The 23,139-nt window shown below is 45.5% G+C and overlaps 1 protein-coding gene and 1 long non-coding RNA gene across 5 annotated transcripts in view; one reads left to right on the top strand and one right to left on the bottom strand.

Moving 5' to 3' along the window:
* Window positions 1–23,139, top strand: part of maml3 (mastermind-like transcriptional coactivator 3) — a 524,196-nt gene that overhangs the window by 481,284 nt on the left and 19,773 nt on the right. For 3 of the 4 annotated variants that reach the window (XM_043674113.1, XM_043674110.1, XM_043674112.1), the window contains exons 3-4: window positions 1,009–1,275; window positions 22,058–22,184. In XM_043674113.1, the coding sequence (XP_043530048.1) occupies window positions 1,009–1,275; window positions 22,058–22,184 (394 nt within the window). The remainder of the gene's footprint in view (window positions 1–1,008; window positions 1,276–22,057; window positions 22,185–23,139) is intronic. The other variant, XM_043674111.1, reaches the window with a different exon arrangement.
* On the bottom strand, window positions 12,206–13,891 carry LOC122539366. The gene is made up of 2 exons (XR_006309056.1): window positions 12,579–13,891; window positions 12,206–12,338 (listed from the first exon to the last, which is right to left on the bottom strand). It is a non-coding gene; the product is annotated as an uncharacterized LOC122539366 (long non-coding RNA).

Raw genomic sequence — 23,139 nt, 5'->3', positions numbered from 1 at the left:
GTGAGATAAAACTACAGATGCTAGTCTCCTGGGTTTCAGTGTCAACAAAAAGTCACTTTGTTCATTAAGAAATGTCCACTCACTGAAACACATTATATGGTTTAATCTGATTAGGAATTTGAATGTTGGTTGTTGTAATCTGCTAATGAGTTAGACTGGGGAGATGTATTTTATATCTCCAAGTCACTCCTCACTTACCCCTACCATTCCCCATGTACAGACATACAAGGGTGGATTAACTCAGTTGGCCGGTTTGTGATGCCAACAGTGTGGGTTCAATTCCCACACCAGCTGAGGTTACCATGATGGACTCTCCTTCTCAACCTCGCCCCTCACCTGAGGCGTGATGACTCTCAGGTCAAACTACCAGCTAATAAAAATAGTTTAAATTTTTAAAAAACACCACCAATCATCTTTCTAACTTTACCTGGATGTAGGTTTGCTCGCTGAGCTGCAAGGTTCGTTTTCAGATGTTTCATCACCACGCTAGGTAACATCTTCAGTGAACCTCTGGATGAAGCACTGGTGATGTAACCCATGTTTGAGTTTGGAAACTGTCAAAACATATAAATAGAAAGTGGGCTGCACCACTAGTGCTTCATCCAGCGGCTCACTGAAGATGTTACCTAGCGTGGTGACGAAATGTCTGAAAACGAACCTTCCAGCTCAGCGAGCAAACCTACATCCAGAACCTCAACCTGATAGTTCTTGCACTTTGATCAGGTTTGCTGGGGAGGTATTACACAAATGCAAATGGAGGGGGAAGCCAGTTTCCAAACAGCTTGCTGGGGGCTGTTCTTGCAGAGGCATGCAATGGTAACTCCACTTCCTTCATGAAACTGCCATGTGCAGGGATAAGGTATATAACTTGGCAGTTGGTGGATAGGATTACTACAATTGTGGTATTTTTCATGGCTTAATGTTTTATCTTCACAATGTGTCATGTTTGTGGCTCTGTAGTAGCCTGCCTGTTCTCTAATCACTGAGACAGTTCATTCTTCCACACAGGATCAGAGTGCAGTGGGAACCTCGCGCCCAGCAGCATCTGTACAGAACCCTGGCCCTGCCACTGGCACTGGTGTCCCAGTGCCCGGCTCGATGACTGCTAACCCTGGAGGACCTGGTTACCTTGGAAACCAGCAGCAGGCAGTCATGATGAAACAGTTGTTGATGGAGCAAGAAAGACAGAGAATGCATCAGCTTCATATGATGGAACAGCAGAAGCAGCAGTTATTCAGGGAGCAGAGGCAACAGCAACAGTTGCTGGCAGAGCAGGTAAATGCTGACATAGACAATGACGGGGGCTGGGATGGAGATGCACTGTCTCCTGTGTTTCATTATCTCAAAGGCATATTCTCACAGAAATTACTGAAGGCCAGAGCTCATTCAAAATGATAAGTTGAAAATGGCAACACCCATGTGAGGTTTGTATGTATGTTTCAGTCAGTTCCATACACAAGACTGATCGGTATATAAATCAAGTAATTTTTTTTCCCTCAATCTCCATCTTTGCGTCATTGTTTCTTTCCCATATCAGTCACAATGGAAGACCAGAATATTTTCCAGTGGCATGTTTGCTCTTCTCTTCCAGCTTGGTTTTGTTCCTTTTCCAATTCCTCTCTTTGTGAGTTCTCACTTCACACCCATTGGCCATGACACCTGTGCTGGCAGCACCTGCCCCAAGATAATCTGCAGTGCTGGAGGCCTGATTTTAAATTCTTCCTTTTTTTTTCTTTGCATCATTATGATGAGGTCATCAACTTGCTAAGCTTATACATCAATTACCTTTGGGTCAGTGAATTTTACAAGGCTTATCCTGGTATCCTTTTGTAACTGCAGTGAAAGATCATCGAATCCACACTGACCCTTGGAAGAGCATCCCACCCAGACCCACTCTTCTACCCTATCCCTGCACTTACCATGGCTAATCCACCTAGCACATCCCTGGACATTATGGGCAATTTGGCTTGACCAATCCAACCCAACCAAACCTTTGGATTGTGGGAGGAAACCAAAGCACCCAGAGGAATTCCACGCAGACATTGGGAGAATGTACACTCACTATCACCCAAGTGTGGAATCGAACCCAGATCCCTGGCGCTATGAGGCAGCAGTGCTAACCACAGAGCCACCATGCGGAACAAAGACAGTAGAACAGCAACAAACCATTTCAGCGCAACCATTGGAGATGTTACAATGTTAATGGGTGAAACCTGTTTCTAACTGCATCAATTCAATTGTCACTCAAAACCGCAGCTCCACTGTCCTTTCATTGACCTCTTTAAAACACACAGTCAGGGTAGCCACAATCCCTCAAACTCAATTCTACAAAAAATGATTAAACATTAAGCATCATAACAGAGTTGATTGAGCTTTTTAATGAAGCAACAGAGTGCATTGATAAGGATAATGCAGTTGATGCCGTGTACATGAACTGCAGAAACATTCAATAAAGTACCATCAACCAGGCGTGGCAGCAAAATTGAAACGACTGAAGAAGAAGGACGGTATGGATACAAAGTTGGCTGTAGTGGTCTTGTATTTCCCCAAGGGCTCTTTGTAAAATTTTATAAAGGGCTACATTTGGAATTATTTATTTCTAAATGCTCTTTTGTTATTCAAGAGCTCTATTTTTCTTCTATTAGATGATGTAGTCAAGTAGCTTCTGTATATGTGCTCTTTTAAAGGTTTATACTTTAGGTAAGATAATTCAAATAACATTGGTTGCTGACGTGCATGTATATATTAGTAAGTCTTTTAACTTTGAATCTATAAATTAGGTGTTGTTAATGTTTTAGAAATTAATCCTCCATTTCCAAAAGTAAACTGTTAACTACTTGTCACAAGGTGACTTATTGGAATTGAGTTTCATATCTGCAGTCCCTTTTAAGACCATGAGATATAGGCCATTTGGCCCATCCAGTTTGCTCCACCATTCGATCATGGCTGATCTGTTTCTCAACCCCATTCTCCTGCCTCCTGCCTATAATCCTTAATCCCCTTTATTCCTGTCTTATACTCAATGACTTGGCCGCCACAACCTTCTATGGCAGTGAGTTACACAGATTCACCCAACTTCTGGCTGAAGAAATTTCTCCTCAGCTCAGTCCTAAAGGGTTGTTCCTTCACTCTGAGGCCATGTCCTCAGGTCATAGTCCCTCCTACTGGTGGAAACATCTTTTCCACATCCAGTCTAACTTGGCCTCTCATTATTGTGTAAGTTTCAATGAGATTTATACTCAACCTTCTAAACTCCACAGAGTAAACACCAGAGTCCTCAACCACCCCTCATATGACAAGCAGTTCATCCCCAGGATCATTCTTGGAAACCTCTTCTGGACCATCGCCTAGGCCAGCCCATCCTTCCATAGATATGGCCCAAAACTTCTCATATCATATTGCAAATACACAGCCTCGACAGTACATCTTTGCTCTTGTATTCTCGCCCTCTTGAAATGAATGCTGACATTGCACTTGCCTTTCTAACTACCGACTGAACCTGCGTATTAAACTTAAGGGAATCCTGAACACGGACCCCAAAGTCTGTTTGTGCTTTGTTTTCTAGTTTTCTCCCAACTAGAAAATAGTCTGAGCTTCTATTCTTCCTACTTTCTTCCTACCTTACACTTTCTCACATTGTATTCCACCTACCACTTCTTTGCCCACTCTCCTAGCCTGTCCATGTCCTTCTGCAGACTCCCTGCTTCCTCAATATTAGCTGTCCCTCCTCCTGTCTTTGTGTCATCTGCAAACGTGGCAACAATGCCCTCAGTTCCTTCATCCAGGTTATTAATGTACAATACGAAAGGTTGTGGTCCCAACACTAACCCCTGCGGAACTCCACTCGTCACTGGCTGCCGTCCTGAAAAAGAACCCTTTACCCCACCCTCTGCCAGTCAGCCAATCCTCTATCCTTGCTAGCACCTTGCCCAAACACCATGGCTGTTAGCTTATTTGGAAGCCTCCTGTGCAACATCATGTCAAAGGCCAAATATATCATAGACACTGGCTGTCCTTTGTCTGACTTGCTTGTGACCTCATCAAAGAATTCTAACAGATCTTGTCAGTTTTAACTTCCCCACGGTGAAGCCATGCTGACTCAGTCTTATTTTACCACACAGTTCCAAGTGCTGATCCCCTTGCAGCCACATCTCAGTGATACCGACATCGTACCTGCCAATTTTACTCCACGCTGCAAGCTTATTTACCTTGTTTACTATACTGTACATATTTAAAAACAAAGAACAAAGAAAATTTACAGCCCAGGAATAGGCCCTTCGGCCCTTCAAGCCTGAGCCATTCCAAATCTACTGTCTAAACCTGTCGCCCAATTCCTAAGCATCTGTATCCCCCTGCTCCCCATCTACTCATGCATCTGTCCAGACGCATCTTAAATGAATCTACCGTGCCTGCCTCTACCACCTCTGCTGGCATCGCATTCCAGCCGCCCACCACCCTCTGTGTGAAGTACTTGCCGTGTGTATCCCCATTAAACTTTCCACCTCTCACCTTGAAACCGTGACCTCCTGTTATTGAATCCTTCACCCTGGGAAAAAGCTTGTCTCTAGCCACCCTGTCTATACCCTTCATGATTTTATAAACCTCAATCAGGTCCCCCCCTCAATCTCCTTTTTTCTAATGAAAACAAACCTAACCTACTCAACCTCTCTTCATAGCTAGCACCTTCCATACCAGGCAACATCCTCGTAAACCTTCTCTGCACCCTCTCCAAAGTGTCCACATCCTTTTGGTAATGTGGTGACCAGAATTGGACACAGTATTCTAAGTGCAGCCAAACCAATGTCTTGTATAATTTTAACATGACTTGCCAGCTCTTATACTCAATACCCCGTCCAATGAAGGCAAGCATACTATATGCATTCTTGGCCACTCTATCCACCTGTGCAGCAAACTTCAAGATACAATGGATCTGAACTCCCAGATCTCTCTGCTCATCAACTTTTCTCAAGGCTCTTCCATTCATTGTATAATTCACTCTAAAATTAGTCTTGCCTAAATGCATCACCTCACATTTGTCTGGATTGAAAACCATCTGCCACTTCTTTGTCCAACTCTTCAGTCTACATATATCCTCCTGTATTCTTTGACAGTCCCTTATGCTTTCTGCTACTCCACCAATCTTCGTGTCATCGGCATACTTGCTTATCATACCAACAGTGCCCTCTTCCAGATCAAACAACAGTGGCCCCAACACTGATCCCTGTGGAACACCACTGGTCACTTTTCTCCATTTCGAGAAACTCCCTTCAACTATTATTCTCTGTTCCTGTTGCTCAACCAGTTTTTTATCCACTTAGCTAGAACACCCTACACCCTACACACCATATGACTTCACTTTCTCCATTAGTCTACCATGGGGAACCTTATCAAACACCTTACTAAAATTCATGTACATGACATCAACAGCCCTTCATCTATCAATTTGGTCACTTCCTCAAAGTACTCTATTAAGTTGGTAAGGCACAATCTCCCTCACACAAAACCATGTTGCCTATCACTGATAAGCCCATTCTTTTCTAAATATAAATAGATCTTATCCCTCAGTACCTTCTCCAGCAACTTCCCCACCACCAACGTCAGGCTCACTGGTCTGTAGTTACTCTCAGTCCTGCATTGACTTCCCCCTTCTCATAATATCCCCTCATTTGCTCTACCTGAAGTTAAATTCCTGATCCTTTCCATACTCTCTGTCATACAGTCATAGACATGTTTAGCATGGAAACAGACCCTTCGGTCCAACTCGTCCATGCTGACCAGATATCCTTACCTATCCTGCCTGCATTTGGCCCATATCCCTCTAAACCCTTCCTATTCATATAACCATCCAGATGCCTTTTAAATGTTGCAATTGTACCAGCCTCCACCACTTCCTCATTCCATACACGTACCACCCTCTGCATGGAAAAGTTGCCGCTTAGGTCCCTTTTAAATTTTTCCCCTCTCATCCTAAACCTATGCCCTCTAGTTCTGGACTCCCCCAACCCAGGGAAGAGACCTTGTCTATTTATCCTATCCATGCCCTCATGATTTTATAAACCTCTGTAAGGTCATTCCTCAGCCTCTAATGCTTCAGGGAAAACAGCCCCAGCCTGTTCAGCTTCTCCCTATAGCTCAAATCCTCTAACCCTGGCAACATCCTTGTAAATCTTTTCTGAAACCTATCAAGTTTCTCAACACCCTTCTGATTGGAGAGAGACCAGAATTGCAGGCAATATTCCAACAGTGGCCTAATCAATGTCCTGTACAGCCGCAACATGACCTCCCAACTCCTGTACTCATTGCTCTGTCCAATAAAGGAAAGCATACCAAATGCCTTCTTCACTATCCTATCTACCTGCAACTCCACTTTCAAGAAACTATGAACCTGCACTCCAAGGTCTCTTTGTTCAGCAAATGCTGCACCTCACATTTATCTAAATTAAACTCCTCAGCCCGTTGGCCCATCTGATCAAGATCCCATTGTAACCTGAGGTACCTTCTTCGCTGGCCACTACACCTCCAATATTGGTGTCATCTGCAAACTTACTAACTATACCACCTATATTCAAATCCAAATCATTTATATAAATGACGAAAAGCAGTGGACCCAGCACTTATCCTTGCAGCACACCAGTCTGAAAAACAACCCTCCACCACCACCCTCTCTTCTTCTAGATTCAAGCCAGTTCTGTATCCAGATGGCCAGTTCTCCCTGTATTCCATGAGATCTAACCTTGCTAATCAGTCTCCCATGGGGAACCTTGTCGAACGCCTTACTGAAGCCCATATAGATCACATCTACTGCTCTGCCTTCATCAATCTTCTTTGTTACTTCTTCAAAAAACTAAAATTTGTAAGACATGATTTCCCATGCACAAAGCCATGTTGACTATCCCTAATCAGTCCTTGCCTTTCCAAATACATGTACATCCTGTCCCTCCCTGCCTGCCCTGACTGTTTGACTCATTCCTTTTCCCAACTGCACCAGTGTCAGATTGATCCCTTTCCTCACTATCTCCCTGGGTCGCACACCCCCTCCCAAAACCTTACTAGTTTAAATCCTCCTGAGCAGCTCTTGCAAATCTCCCTGCCAGTATATTAGCCCCTTTCCTATTCAGGTGCAATCTGTCCTTCTTGTGAAGTCACTTCTATCCCACAAGAAATTCCGATGATCCAAAATGTGAACCCTTTTCCCCTGCTCCAACTCCTCAGCCACGCATTCATCCTGTTCCTGCTCTCACGAGCTCATAGCATTGGGAGTACTCCAGATTTTACTACCCTTGAGGACCTCCTTTTTAAATTCCTACCTAACTTTCTATATTTTCCATTCAGAATCTCATCCTGTTCCCTTTCTATGTCATTAGTTCTAATGTGTACAGTAACTCTCCCCTTTGAGAACATTCTGCACTGTCTCTGAGATATCCTAGATCCTGGTACCAGGGAGACAACGCACCATTCTGATTTTTGCCATCAGCCGCAGAAACGTCTATTTGTGCCTCTGACTAGAGAGTCCGTTATCACAATCAGATCACTTGGAACCTACCGTACCCCTCATTACATTAGAGCCATTCTTGATACCCCAAACTGGCTGTTCATGCTACTTTCCCCTGAGAGTCTGTCACCCCCTACATTGTCCAAAACAGTATACTTGTTTGAGATGGGGATCGCCACAGGAGACTCTTGCACTACCTGCGTTCCTGTACAACCTATCCTGGAGTTAACTCCTCTACCTGACTGAATCTGCAGCTTTTTTCCCTTCCTATAACAGCCATCCATCATGCCCCCAGCCCCTGTAAACTTCTCATTGCCTCAAACTGCCGCTTCAACCCATCCATGCGATCTGACAGGATTCGCAACCAAAGACGTTGCTGCAGACATAATCGTCAGTAACATGGAAACTCTCCCTAAAATCCCAGGAAGAGCACATCGATCTACTAAAGGCCATATTTGCATCTTCACAATCTACAGACTCAGAAAATAACACTGTCTTATTGCTCTAAAAAAACACTGCTCCAGGCTAACATTGTACTTATGGCTTATATTTTTAAGATTTAATCAAGAGACGGATCTCAATAAAACATTTAATCTGGAAAGAACCCACTCTATTCACTATTGTAGATTTACAGCAAGGTTATACTTTAAAACTATGCACATATCTGTTCCTGTGCTGTGAACTGTCCCACACAGGATCCTCCAAGGTCATCTGGAAACTTCGCCATTTGTTCATTTTTCTCGAGGCACACTCCGATGTCCAGAGATACTTGATCTCAAACGCCAAAGGCAGTAACTGTGCAGATTCACTGCTGTGTCAGACAGTAGTGCAGGTTTCTTTCTCTGACCATGTGGTCACTGCCTTTATCTGTCTTCCTCCTTTTTAAAGTGCCGTTGTTTAGATCTTTTGTCCCTCAAAGTTCCAAAACAATGCAACAGTATATCAAACAGTAATTGTTACTCATGGAATTCGAAGAAATCTCCTCCAATACCTAAAATACCTCAAAAAAAGGAGTAGCTCTTACAGCCACAATTTTTTCCTGTCCTCCATCTTGGATTACCCAGAATCCTTCCTATTACTTGTTTTGGAAACTTTAACAACACCTGCTGAGCCCTCGCACCTTTAATGTTTTCCATAAATTTCCATCCAACTGAACCTCCTCCTTTCTGCCCCTTCCCTCCCCACAATTCAGTAAAAACCCTATCCACAGCCCTAGTTATGCGATTCAATAGGCCTTTGGTCCCAGCAGGATTCAGGAGGAGCCCACCCCTTCCCCAGTCCTGGTACCAGTGTTGCATGAATTCAAACCCATTTCTCCAACTCCAGTCTCTGAGGAGTGCGTTTACCTCTTTAATTTTGTTGACCCTGTGACAATTTGCCCGTGGGTCAGCTAGAAATATGGGAATTAAAAATTTTAGACCCTCACTGTTCATATTCCCTCAGCAGAACCTCTCTCCTCTTTCTGCCTGTATTGCTGGTACGCATGTGGACCATGATAACTGGATCTTTCCCCTCCCACAGCAGGTTTCTCCACAGCGCAGGTGAGATATCCTGAACCCCGGGCACTAGGGGTGCCTTCGGGACTCGCGATCCTGGCCACAGGGAACAGTGTCTGTTCCCCTGACTGTACTAACTCCAATTATAACTACATTTCTCTTCTATCCCCACTCTGGAATGGTTCCCTGTACCATGGTGCTATGGTCAGTTTGCTTGCTGTCGCCCTCACTCTCATCCACAGGGAGCAAGAATCTTAAACCTGTTAAAGACAAGCACAAAGGCTGAGGCACCTAGAGCACCTTGTCCAGGTCCCTCTACCTGCCACACTCACAGTCCTGTTAGTACACAGGGACCTGCACCTTTTATCTCTCCACCCTTCAGGACCTCTGCCTGTATTCCTGATGAAAGGCTTTTGCCCGAACGTCGATTTCACTGCTCTTGGATGCTGCCTGAACTGCTGTGCTTTTCCAGCACCACTAATCCAGAATCTGGTTTCCAGCATCTGCAGTCATTGTTTGAACCTGCACCTTGCTAAACCCCATCCTGTTAATACTTAGGGACCTACAACCTGCTAAACCCCATCCTGTTAATACTCAGGGACCTGCACCCTGCAAAACCCTATCCTGTTAATACTTAGGGACCTGCACCCTGCTAAACCCCATTCTCTTAACACTCAGGGACGTGCACCCTGCAAAACCCTATCCTGTTAATACTTAGGGACCTGCATCCTGCTAAACCCCATCCTGTTAATACTCAGGGACCTGCACCCTGCTAAGCCCCATCCTGTTAATACTCAGGGACCTGCACGCTGCTCAACCCCATTCTGTTAATACTCAGGGACCTGCACCCTGCTAAACACCATCCTGTTAATACTCAGGGACCTGCATCCTGCTAAACCCCATCCTGTTAATACTCAGGGACCTGCACCCTGCTAAGCCCCATCCTGTTAATACTCAGGATCCTGCACGCTGCTCAACCCCATTCTGTTAATACTCAGGGACCTGCACCCTGCTAAACCTCATCTTGTTAATACTCAGGGACCTGCACCCTGCTAAACACCATCCTGTTAATACTCAGGGACCTGCAACCTGCTGAACCTCATTCCGTTAATACTCAGGTACTTGTACCCTGCTAAACCCCATCCTGTAATCACACAGGGACCTGCAACCTCCTAAGCCTCAACCGAATAATGCTCAGGGACCTGATCTCTGCTAAACCCAATCCTGTTAATGCTCAGGGACCTGCACCCTGCTAAACTCCATCCTGTTAATACTCAGGGAACTGCACCCTGCTAAATCACATCTTGTTCATGCTCAGGGACCTGTACCCTGCTAAACCCAATTCTGTTAATACTCAGGGCCTGCACCCTGCTAAACCCAATTCTGTTAATACTCAGGGACCTGCACCCTGCTAAACCCAAATTCTGTTAATACTCAGGGACCTGCACCCTGCTAAACCCAATCCTGCTAATACTCAGGGAACTGCACCCTGCTAAATCACATCTTGTTCATGCTCAGGGACCTGTACCCTGCTAATCCCCATCTTATTAATTCTCAGGGACCTGCACCCTGTTAAACTCCATCATGTTAATACTCAGGAACATACACCCTGCTAAACCCCATCCTTTAAATACACAGGGACCTGCATCCTGCTAAACCCCATCCTGTTAATACTCAGGCACCTGCACCCTGCTAAACCCCATCCTGTTAATACTCAGGGACCAGTTTCCTGCCAAACACCATCATGTTAATTCTCAGGGACCTGCAACCTGCTAAACCTCAACCGATTAATGCTCAGAGACCTGAACCCTGCTAAATCCCATCCTGTTAATACCCATGGACCTGCACCCTGCTAAACCACATCCTGTTAATACACAGGGACCTGCACCCCGCTAAACCCCATCCTGTTAGTACTCAGGGACCTTCATCCTGCTAAACCACATGCTGTTAATACTCAGGGAACCGCACCCAGCTAAATCACATCTTGTTCATGCTCAGGGACCTGGAACCTGCTGAACCCCATCCTGTTAATACTCATGGTAAACCTCATCCTGTTAATATTCAGGACCTGCACCCTGCTAAACCCCATCCTGTTATTACTCAGGGACCTTCACACTGCTGATCACTATCGTGTTAATACTCAGGTACCTGCACCCCACTATGCCCCATCCTGTTAATACTCACATACCTGCACCCCACTAAGCCCCATCCTGTTAATACTCAGGTACCTGCACTCTGCTAAGCCCCATCCTGTTTATATTCAGCAACCTGCGCCCTGCTAAACTTCATCCTGTTAATACTCAGGAACATACACCCTGCTAAACCCCATCCTTTAAATACACAGGGACCTGCATCCTGCTAAACCCCATCCTGTTAATACTCAGGTACCTGCAGCCTGCTAAACCCCATCCTGTTAATACTCGGGGACCTGCATCCTGCTAAACCCCATCCTGTTAATACTCGGGGACCTGCACCCAGCTAAACCCCATTCTGTTAATACTCAGGGACCTGCACCCTGCTAAACCTCAACCAATTAATGCTCAGAGACCTGAACCCTGCTAAATCCCATCCTGTTAATACCCATGGACCTGCACCCTGCTAAACCACATCCTGTTAATACACAGGGACCTGCACCCCGCTAAACCCCATCCTGTTAGTACTCAGGGACCTTCATCCTGCTAAACCACATGCTGTTAATACTCAGGGAACCGCACCCAGCTAAATCACATCTTGTTCATGCTCAGGGACCTGGAACCTGCTGAACCCCATCCTGTTAATACTCATGGAGATCCACCCTGGTAAACCTCATCCTGTTAATACTCAGGTACCTGCACACTGCTAAACCCCATCCTGTTAATACTCACATACCTGCACCCTGCTAAACGCCATCCTGTTAATACTCAGGTACCTGCACTCTGCTAAGCCGCATCCTGTTAATACTCAGGGACATCCATTCTGGTAAACCCTACTCTGTTAATACACAGCTATCTGCACCCTGCTAAAAACCCCATCCTGTTAATAGGCAGGGACCTGCTCCCTGCTGAGCCCCATCCTGTTAATACACAGGAACCTGCACCCTGCTAAGCCCCATCCTGTTTATACTCAGGAACCTGCACCCTGCTAAACCCCATCCTGTTAATACTCCGATACCAGCACCCTGCTAAACCCTATCCTGTTAATACTCAGGGACCTGCACTCTGCTAATCCCCATCCAGTAAATACTCAGGGACCAGCACCCTGCTGAACCTCATCTTGTTAATACTCAGGGACATGCACCCTCGATACCCCACCCTTTTTAATACTCAGCGACCTGCACCCTGCTAAACCCCATCCTGTTAATACTCAGGGACCTGCACCCTGCTAAACCCCATCCTGTTATTTCTTAGGGACCTGCACTCTGCTAAACCCCATCCTATTTATCCTCAGGGACCTGCACTCTGCTAAACCCCATCCTGTTATTACAGAGGGACCTGCACCCTGCTAAACGCCATCCTGTTAATACTCAGGGACCTGCACTCTGCTAAACCCCATCCTGTTATTACAGAGGGACCTGCAACCTCCAAAGCCTCAACCGATTATTGTTCAGGGACCTGCTCCCTGCTAAACCCCATCCTGTTAATACTCAGGGACCTGCACTCTGCTAAACCCCATCCTGTTATTTCTTAGGGACCTGCACTCTGCTAAACCCCATCCTATTTATACTCAGGGACCTGCACTCTGCTAAACCCCATCCTGTTATTACAGAGGGACCTGCAACCACCAAAGCCTCAACCGATTATTGCTCAGGGACCTGCTCCCTGCTAAACCCCATCCTGTTAATACTCAGGGACCTGCAGCCTGCTAAACCTCATCCTGTTAATACACAGCGACCTGCACCCTGCTAAACCCCATCCTGTTAATACTCAGGGACCTGCACCCTGCTAAACCCCATTCTGTTAAAACACAGCTACCTGCACCCTGCTAAGACCTATCCTGTTTATACTCAGGGACCTTTAACCTGCTGAATCCCATCCTGTTAATACACAGGAACCTACACCCTGCTAAACCCCATCATGTGAATACTGAGGGACGTGCACCCTGCTAAACCCCATCCTCTTAATACTCAGGGACCTGCACCCTGCTAAACCCCATCCTCTTAACACTCAGGGACCTGTATCCTGCTAAGCCCCATCCTGTTAATACTCAGGATCCTGCACTGTGCTCAACCCCATTCTGTTAATACTCAGGGATCTGCACCCTGCTGAACCCCATTCTGTTAATACTCAGGGACCTACACCCTGCTAAACCCCATCCTGTTAATACTCAGGGACCTGCACCCTGCTAAACCCCATCCACTTAACACTCAGGGACCTATATCCTGCTAAGCCCCATCCTGTTAATACTCAGGATCCTGCACTGTGCTCAACCCCATTCTGTTAATACTCAGGGACTTGCATCCTGCTGAACCCCATTCTGTTAATACTCAGGGACCTGCACCCTGCTAAACCCCATCCTGTTAATACTCAGGGACCTGCACCCTGCTAAGCCCCATCCTGTTAATACTCAGGGACCTGCACCCTGCTAAGCCCCATCCTGTTAATACTCAGGGACCTGCACGCTGCTGAACCCCATTCTGTTAATACTCAGGGACCTGCACCCTGCTGAATCCCATTCTGTTAATACTCAGGGACCTGCACCCTGCTAAGCCCCATCCTGTTAATACTCAGGATCCTGCACGCTGCTCAACCCCACTCTGTTAATACTCAGGGACCTGCACCCTGCTAAACCCCATCCTGTTAATACTCAGGGACCTGCACCCTGCTAAACCCCATCCTGTTAATACTCAGGTACCTGCACCCTGCTAAACCCCATCCTGTTTATATTCAAGGGCCTGCACCCTGCTAAACCCTATTATATTAATACTCAGGGATCTGCACCCTGCTCACCCCCATCCTGTTAATACTCAGGGACATCCATCCTGGTAAACCCCATTCTGTTAATACACAGCTATCTGCACCCTGCTAAACCCTGTCCTGTTAATAGGCAAGGACCTGCTCCCTGCTGAGCCCCATCCTGTTAATATACAGGAACCTGAACTCTGCTAAGATCCATCCTGTTAATACTCGGGGACCTGCTCCCTGCTAAACTCCATCCTGTTAATACTCAGGGACCTGCACCCTGCTAAACTCCATCCTGTTAATACTCAGGTATCTTCACCCTGTTAAACCCCATCCCGATTATACTCAGGGACCTGCACCCTGCTAAACCCATCCTGTTAATACTCAGGGACCTGCTCCCTGCTAAACCCCATCTCGATTATACTCAGGGACCTGCACCCTGCTGAACCCCATCCTGTTAATACTCAGGTACCTGCACACTGCTAAACCCCATCCTGTTAATGCTAAGAGGCCTGCACCCTGCTAAACCCCATCCTGTTAATACTCAGGGACCTGCACCCTGTATACCCTATCCTGTTCATGCTCAGGGACCTGCACCCTGCTAAATCTCATCTTATTAATACTCATGGACCTGCACCCTGCGAAATCCCATCCTGTTAAAGCTTAGGGACCTGCACACTGCTAAATCCCATCCTGTTAATACTCAGAGACCTGTACCATGCTGCCCGACATGTGCATTTTCCTGCTCCTCAGGTGCTGCCTGAACTGCTGTGCTTTTCCAGCACCACTCTACTCCAGAACCTGGTTTCCAGCATCTTCAGTCATTGTTTTTACCATGCTAAACCCTATCCTGTTAATAGTCAGGGACCTGTATCCTGCTAAACCCCATCCTGTTAATACTCAGGGACCTGCACCCTGCTAAACCCCATACCGTTAATACTCAGGGACCTGCACCCTGCTAAACCCCATACCGTTAATACTCCGGTACCTGCACCCTGCTAAACCCCATTCCGTTAATACTCAGGGACCTGCACCCTGCTAATCCCCGTCCTGTAAATACTCAGGGACCTGCTCCTTGCTAAACCCCATCCTGTTATTACTCAGGGACCTGTACCCTCTACACCACACCCTGTTATTACTCCGCGACCTGCATCCTGCTAAACCCCATCATGTTAATACACAGGAACCTGCATCCTGCTAAACCCCTTCCTGTTATTACTCAGGGACCTGCACCATGCTAAACACCATCCTGTTAATACTCCGGTACCGGCACCCTGCTAAACCCTTTCCTGTTAATACTCAGGGACCTGCACCCTGCTAATCCCCATCCTGTAAATACTCAGGGACCTGCACCCTCTATACCACACCCTGTTATTACTCCACGACCTGCATCCTGCTAAACCCGAACCTGTTAATATTCAGGGACCTGAACCATGCTAAACCCCATCCTGTTAATACACAGGAACCTGCACCCTGCTAAACCCCATCCTGTAAATATTCAGGGACCTTCACCCTGCTAAACCCCATCCTGTTATTACTCAGGGACCTGCACCCTGCTAAACCCCATCCTGTTAATACTCAGGGACCAGCACCCTGCTAAACCCCATTCCGTTAATACTCAGGGACCTGCACCCTGCTAAACCCCATTCCGTTAATACTCAGGGACCTGCACTCTGCTAAACCCAATCCTGTTAATACTCAGGGACCTGCTCCCTGCTAAATCCCATCCTGTTAATACTCAGGGACCTGCACCCTGCTAAACTCCATCTGTTAATGCTCCGGGACCTGCATCCTGCTAAACCCCATCCTGTGAATGCTCAGGGACCTGCATCCTGCTAAACCCCATTCTGTTAATACTCAGGGACCTGCATCCTGCTAAACCCCATCCTGTTAATACTCAGGGACCTGCATCCTGCTAAACCCCATCCTGTTAATGCTCAGGGACCTGCAATGCTAAACCCCATCCTGTTAATACTCAGGAACCTGCATCCTGCTGAATTCCAATCTGTCAGCACTCAGCTCCCACTCCATTACAAACTCCTGCCCAGGTCTTTCATCTTGTGTTCTGTATGTACCCGACCAGCATTCAGGCCATTCTCCCTTTACCCCATGCTGTCACTGTGGCCACGCTGTTTCTCCTCCAGGGCTCTCACAAAGTGCCTTTCTTCCCCTGCCCCCACCTTCCTAATAATCTCTCAGGCTCTGCAACCTCCCTGCAGCCAGCACGCAGGTCCCTGTGCCCTCCCCCCTGCCTGCCCATTCCCAACACTCAGGCACTGGTTCCCTCTTTCCTGGTACTTCAGGCCTGTCCCCTCCATCCTCTCACTCCTGTCCTACACTGAGGGCCCTGTGTCTTTCTCCTCGAGCCCGTCCCCTTCCCATACTCGGGACATTCTCCCCTCTCTTCCACTCCTGACCCCTGACCTTTGTGTCCTACTCTGTCTTCCCCCATCTCCCTTCTCCATCATCCACTCTGTACCCACTGCCCACTCCTCCTCTCCCTGTTTTTTCTCACCACCGTAGACCGAACTCTCCTAATACATGCAGAAAGAACATTTGAAAAATTCTTCAGGGAGAAGTGTTTGAAAATTGGAAGCCCACTTGTTTTCTGTCAGCGCTGTAATTTCGGGAAGTTGATGCAATGTGGTGCCCTGCTGTCTTGGAGCTGGAATCGATGGAAGGAAATCTGTTCATGCTGCTTTCCCATTGAGCAGCTGCAGTTCCTTCTGGTCCTTCTGGGCAGTGCCATACTGCTAAGGTAGAAACTAATTTGTGTTGTAATGTGTACGAAATTGTGTAAAAACTGTGCGATTACGGCCCAGTGCCCAGACCAGTGGCAGTACTTCAACTGTTTTGTGCAACTGAAGACAGAATCTTTGGTTTGATCAGGCTTAAAAAAATCCTATTGTCGTGCAGTCTGATTTCACTCAGGCAGAAAGTTGGTAAAGTGGGTAGGGTTGTGGCAGTAACAATCATGGTATACAGTTAATACAGCACCTCTGACAGAGAGAAATATCCCAAAAGACTTCACAGAGGCATATACAAAAACTGGGGCTTAGTTAAAGAAGGAGCTGCTAAGAGGGGCAATGACCTAAATGAAACCAGGGTATTAAAGGCTGTTGTAAAGATGAAGAGGCCGTGCCATAATACAGAATCCCTAAAAGTGTGGAAGCAGGAAATTCGGCCCATCATTTCTGCACTGATCCTCCGAAGAGCATCCCACACAGACCCACTCCTCTCTCCTACCCCTGTTTCCCATGGCTAATCCACTCTGCGTGCACATCTGTGGACACAGCATGGTCAATCCACCTAACCTGCACGACCTTTGGACTGTGGAAGGAAACCAGACCATCCAGAGGAAACCCAGGCACACATGGGGAGAATGTGCAAACTCCACACAGACACTTGCCGGAGGCTGGAATCGAAGCAGGGTGCCTGGCGCTGGACTGCAGCAGTGCTAATCACTGAACCACCGTGCCATTCAATATGGGGCTGAGCAGGCCAAAGGTATGGTGTTAATGCTTGGACAAAGGGAGGAGGCATGCAGAAGAGTTAAGTAGTTATGCTAGACTCCATTAAAGTGAATGGACAGAACTCTTGCAGATAATGGCAGAATAAAGGAGGGGTGAGATCATGAAGGCTTGACAACACCAGGAAGAGAATTTCAATTCTGTGCAAGAGTAGACATGATGTGAGTGGAGAAATGGTGTGGAAAAACTTCAGATAAGCTGACTGAATGGGAGATAGAGGATAAAAGTTTGGTTTAGTCATTGGGATAGTCTAGATAACAAAGACATAAATGAAGTTTTCACCAGGAGATGGACTGAATTCTGAACAGATGTACTTAGGAGCAGATTAGCTGGATTTTCACAGAGACATGAAGACTCGACTGACCTTTAAAAATGACAAGCTGGACTAGGTGCTGAAACTCTAATTTCTAACACATCCCTTGATCTTTTGCAGGGAAAGGGGCAGGCAGTGACTCTCACGTGAGGATTCAGCAGGGCCATTTGAATTCAGCGTTATTGTCAAACAAACCCCAGATTCACTGTAGCAAGTGCCTTGGGAGTCTCACATTTATGGAGAAGATATATATGGAGGAACTTCTATGGAGGAAATTTAAATACCCATGAAGGACAGTTGAAGTATGAGAACTGTCAGGCTGTCAAATTATTTAAATCTTAAATCCTTTCAAAATTAAAAAGTTTACTTGCCTATGTCACATTAGTCTATTCAGGCATTGAGTCTGTTCTACCAGTCAGTGGTAGATCTGGTAGTCCTCAACTCCAATTCCCTGCCTTCTCTCCATAACCTCCAATTTCCTTACTGATTAAAAATCTCTCTCTTTGAATGTATGTAATGACCACCCTCTACAGTCCTTTGCAGCAAAGAATTCTATAAATTAACTACATTCAGGAAACGCATTTCTGCTTTATCTCTATCTTAAGTGTGTGACTTCATATTCTGAGATTGTGCCTTCTGGTCCTAGACTACCACAAGTGGAGACAACTCTCCACATCTACCCTGTCAAGTTCCCTCAGAATCTTATGTGTTTCAATGAAGTCACTTCACATTCTTCCATATTCTAGTAACCACTGGCAGTCTATCTGTGCCTGGTATCAGCCTATTGAACCTGTTGTGCACTTCCTCCAATACCTGTATGTCTTTATTTAGATACGGGCCAAACTGTTCCAAGTATTCCAGCTGAAGTCTAACTGATGCATTCTGTAGTTTTAACAAAACCTCCCTACTTTTATACTCAATTCCCTTTGAATAAAGGCCAACAATCCATTTACTCTCCTCTTTACTGCTAAAGTTGGATGCTAGAATTTTGTGATTCATCATCCTTCTGTTCCTTAGCTTTCTCAATTTAAATAATATTCCACTCCTCTATTCTTCCTGCCAATGTGCATAACTTCAGAATCCCTTGAATCATATTGCATCTGGCAAGCTTTTGCCCTTCACTTGACCTGTCTGTTTTCCTCTACAGACTTTCACTGGCATCCTCTCCCTGCACCTATTTTTGTGTGATCCACAAACCTAGCGAGAGTACATTCTGTGCTGGAAGAGTTAAAATACCAGACTTATTAAACCTCAAAGCCTGAATAGCTTGTCACATACGTCAGGGTGTGTAAACTGCTAAAACGTGTAATGATGTAGCTTACGTTCCCAGCCCAAAATCCCAGCCTGCCTGTATCATTAATGTTGAAAAAGATCTGCTCTAGCAGTTATATTCGCTGTTTGTAGCCACTACCCCTTAAGCTGTCATTATTAATGCTTAACAACTCAATAGGTCAATACATTAATGGCTGCCATCAATGTGGGTTATGAATTTAAACCTTGTTTCTTTTGATAAATAAATACAGAAGTGACTTCTAAAGGTTTTGGATGGGCCTTCATGAATGGATTTTGTTTTAAGTAAGATATTTAGTTTTTTTAAGTTTTGTTTTATCTGTACATGATGGATACTGTGTGATTTGCATGGAGAGGGTAAAGGCCAAGACTGGTGGGCACAGCTACACAGGTTGGCATTAAGGTGTCATATGACAGTAGGAGGTAGTTTGGGAGGAATGAGTTGACATTGAGATGATGAGGGATCACAGGACTGGGTGGGGACATGATTTGGCATGGGGCTATGCGTTGCTGTGGAGATGATGGGGCATAAAGTAAGCATGGGTGGAGCCTGGAGAGTGGGGGGTGGGAAGGTGAGGGGTGAGGGCTGCTGAAACCTAATATTTAACAGAATTAAGTACAGAGAATGGATGCAGACCATTTAAGCAGCCTACTTCAACAGTGGACACCTCCAGTCTGAGGCAGTTGAGCCAAGCCACAATACTTCCCGAGTGAAAAGTCAGCCCAATACCACAAGGTCTGACCTATTAGGGTAGGTGTTAAGCTTTACAGTAAACTGGCAAGGCAGATCACTGGTCTTTCATATGATTTCAATGGAATAAAGATTAAACAGGTTGTCTAAATGAAGGGTAATCCATTCCACACGATTACTACCCAAGTAAGGATGAAAGCTACCAAATTGTGAAAGTAGGAATTACAAAATCTGTCTGTTTGTCTAAATAGGGCATCTCAAGAGGAATTTGCATGAGTGAATTTACCATCGTTCAGATCCAACATAATTGTTTAATAACCTGCCTAGTCAGTTTGTGAGCAGTAGTGGTAATATGTGTTGATTAAGCAAAGTTCAAAGAACCATTAATATTGAAATTGAAATCAGGTGTGGAAGAGCATCACACATCTGACAGTCCAATGGGCAAATCCAAAAGGTTCAACCACCGATTGAGCTAATCTCAGTTGGAGTCATGGTGTGAATGTTATAGTTTGCTACAATCTCCCAGGGTTGGGGGTTACTGATCTTCTCAATAATTCACCTCACTGGAAAGCACTATTGGGTGAAGAGAGACTGGAGTTTCCTCTGGGAGGCAGTGAGAAAGGTGGTTCAGATCTGAGTTATCACCAGGGTTCCCTCTCCTGTGTTTTTTTCAAAATGCATTCATGGAATATCATGGCTCAGCCAGCATTTATTGCATACCCCAGAGGGCAGTTAGGAGTCAATCCCATTGCTGCGGGCCTGGAGTCACATGTAGGCCAGACCAGGCGACAATGGCATATTTCCTTCCCTGAAGAGCTTTAGTGAACGAGATGGGTTTTTCCGAACAATCAAAAATGGTTTCATGGCCATCCTTAGATTTTTGATTCCACAATCTACTGAAAATGTCAGGAAAGGCACCTAAGTCGTTCATGGTTGAACCCAGGTCCCCAGATCGTTACTTGGCTCTGTGGATTAGCAGTCCAACAATAATATCACTAGACCATCATCTCCATTGTATCATCTTTATGGAATGAGGGTCTTAATGATCCCAGAGATAGATATCCCACCCAATTAATGGCAGGGAAAGGGAATGAAGCGACAGCACAGGGGAGTGCACTACATTAGGGCATAAATCAGCAGCTACCGCTTTTCCTACTGTCTGTGCGTAGCATTAAAAACAAGAGAGGATCAGCAACTTCAAAGTAGGCTGAGCAAGTGGAGAGCTGGGAGAGGTTGGTAGAAAGTTAGTAACGTTTTACTACTCAGTAGTATTTTGTCCAAAAGCTCATGTTTTTAAATTAGTCATGGGAAATAGCTGTTGCTGGGTACAGACACATTTGTTGACCGTCCCTTATTGCGTGGTGGTGAGCTGCATCCCATGAAGACTGAGACCACCCACAGTGCAGTTAGGGAGAGAGTTCCAGGCTTTTGACCCAGTGACAGTGAAAGAATTGACAATACAGTTCCACATCAGGATGGTGCTGTCTGGAGGGAAGGTTGGAAGTCTCACTGTACCCTTGTATATGCTGCCCTTTTCCTTCTAGCCAGCAGCACTCACAGACACAAGACACCACTGTTGGAGAACAGTTTGTGTGGGTGAGAAGCAAACAGAGAGGAAATGCCTTTGTAAAACACTTTGGCCTGGAAATTCCACAAGAGCTCAAGGACCCCGGCTGTGACTGTAGCTGGAAACAGCAGATCTGTGGCTGAAGTGGGGCCTTTGAACATTTCTCCATGTCATCCAGTAAAAGTAACAGTGCAAGATCAGAAAAGGGGCACTGTTTTAAACAGTTGCAACTATCTTGTAATTTATATCGGTTATCACAAACCGAAAAAGTTTGTGACCATTAATAACAGGTTCGTGTCTGACAGGGTAAGTTGGTGCAAGCTCGCAGTCATGTTGCAGATGGCAGAATACCACAAAGCAGCACTGCCAGAGGTCTCACTCAGCTTCGACAAGTGAAGGAAGTTGGGTCGTACCATTGCCAGATCTCAGTAGATTGAAGCTCAAACGTGATACTCTAAGTTTGTTTTGCTCCAGCTTGGTTCTAACACCAATGTTCTTTTCATTTTCCAAGATTTTATAAGCCACATTTGGGTTTGGAAAGGCGAACTATTACAAAAAGGGGAGAAAAATCAAGTAACTTTTATTTTATTTTAATGACCGTGCAGAAAAGAATTTTTTTTAGAAAATGGAGAAATTGAAAAACGCTGTTGAGGATGCATTATCATTTCACCGGAGATTGTAACCATTGCTGTGGTTTAAACTATGATAATAGTGATTATAATAGTAAATAGTAACATTTCTTTCCCCAGATCTGTATTGGCAAAAAATTAATGGGTTTATTTTCCTTTTTTTTTCCATCAGCAGCAGCTACAACAACAGCAGCAGCAGCAGCACGATCAGATGCAGAGGCATCTCCCCAGAACACATTCACAGTGCAAAGACCAGCAGAGGAATCCATATCCTGTTCAACAGGTCAACCAGTTCCAAGGTAAGCCAGTCAATTATTAACTCTCTCTTAAGTATTTGCAAATGATATGTGTTGTTTGCCCTGTAAGATTGAAAGTTTGATATTAAACTAACCAGCAAGTACATTAAGAACCCATAAAGTTCATAGGTTATATTTGTAGAATAAATGGAACAGACTTCAATCAGGGAATAGCCTTTACTTCATAAATAACTGTTTAAAATGCAGCCTCTTCTTTAAAATGTATTCATTGTGGGATGTGGGCATTGCTGGCTGGGCCAGCATTTATTCCCAGTCCCTGGTTGCCCTTGAGAAGGTAGTGGGGTGAGCTACCTTCTTCAACTGCTGCAGTCCACCTGCGGTGGGTTGACCCACAATGCCATTAACAAGGGAAATTCCAGGATTTTGACCCAAGCACAGCGAAGGAACAGTGATATATTTCCAAGTCAGGATAGTGAGTGGCTTGGAGGGGAAGTTGAAGATGGTGGTGTTCCCATGTATCTGCTTGCCTTGTTCTTCTCGATTGATTATATTCCAATCCAGAGGGGCACAATAACCCTCAGTTTCTTTGGACTGGAGAAAAGAAATACCTTCCCAGCTACTCAGGCAAATATATATAAATGGGCATCAAATAAAAAATAGCACAGGTTTGATTACAAGACCAAGTAGTGAACTGGCTAGTCAGTACTTCGGGCAGAACTTTGCAAGGGCCTATACCACTGAAGACTGGCAGTGAGTGACTTATCAGAACAACTTAGGTGCCTTTCCTGACATTTTCCTCACATTAATAGCAGTGGACAAAAAAATTGCAGAGCAAAGTACTTATGCTTTTCTACCTGTGTCTTGTGAAGCTCTGCTGTTGGTATGGCACATTGAGTGAAGTGCCCTCGGTGACTGGGCACATATGTCAGTATGAGGGTATCATCTGCAGACCTTACTTTCTCCTTGAGGGTATCATTGAGCAAGCTTAATTGTGGAA

This window comes from Chiloscyllium plagiosum, chromosome 32 (assembly GCF_004010195.1).
Source record: "Chiloscyllium plagiosum isolate BGI_BamShark_2017 chromosome 32, ASM401019v2, whole genome shotgun sequence".
Taxonomy (NCBI): domain Eukaryota; kingdom Metazoa; phylum Chordata; class Chondrichthyes; order Orectolobiformes; family Hemiscylliidae; genus Chiloscyllium; species Chiloscyllium plagiosum.
The sequence above is the reverse complement of the archived record's forward strand: the minus strand, read 5'-3'. Positions and strand labels throughout refer to the sequence as shown.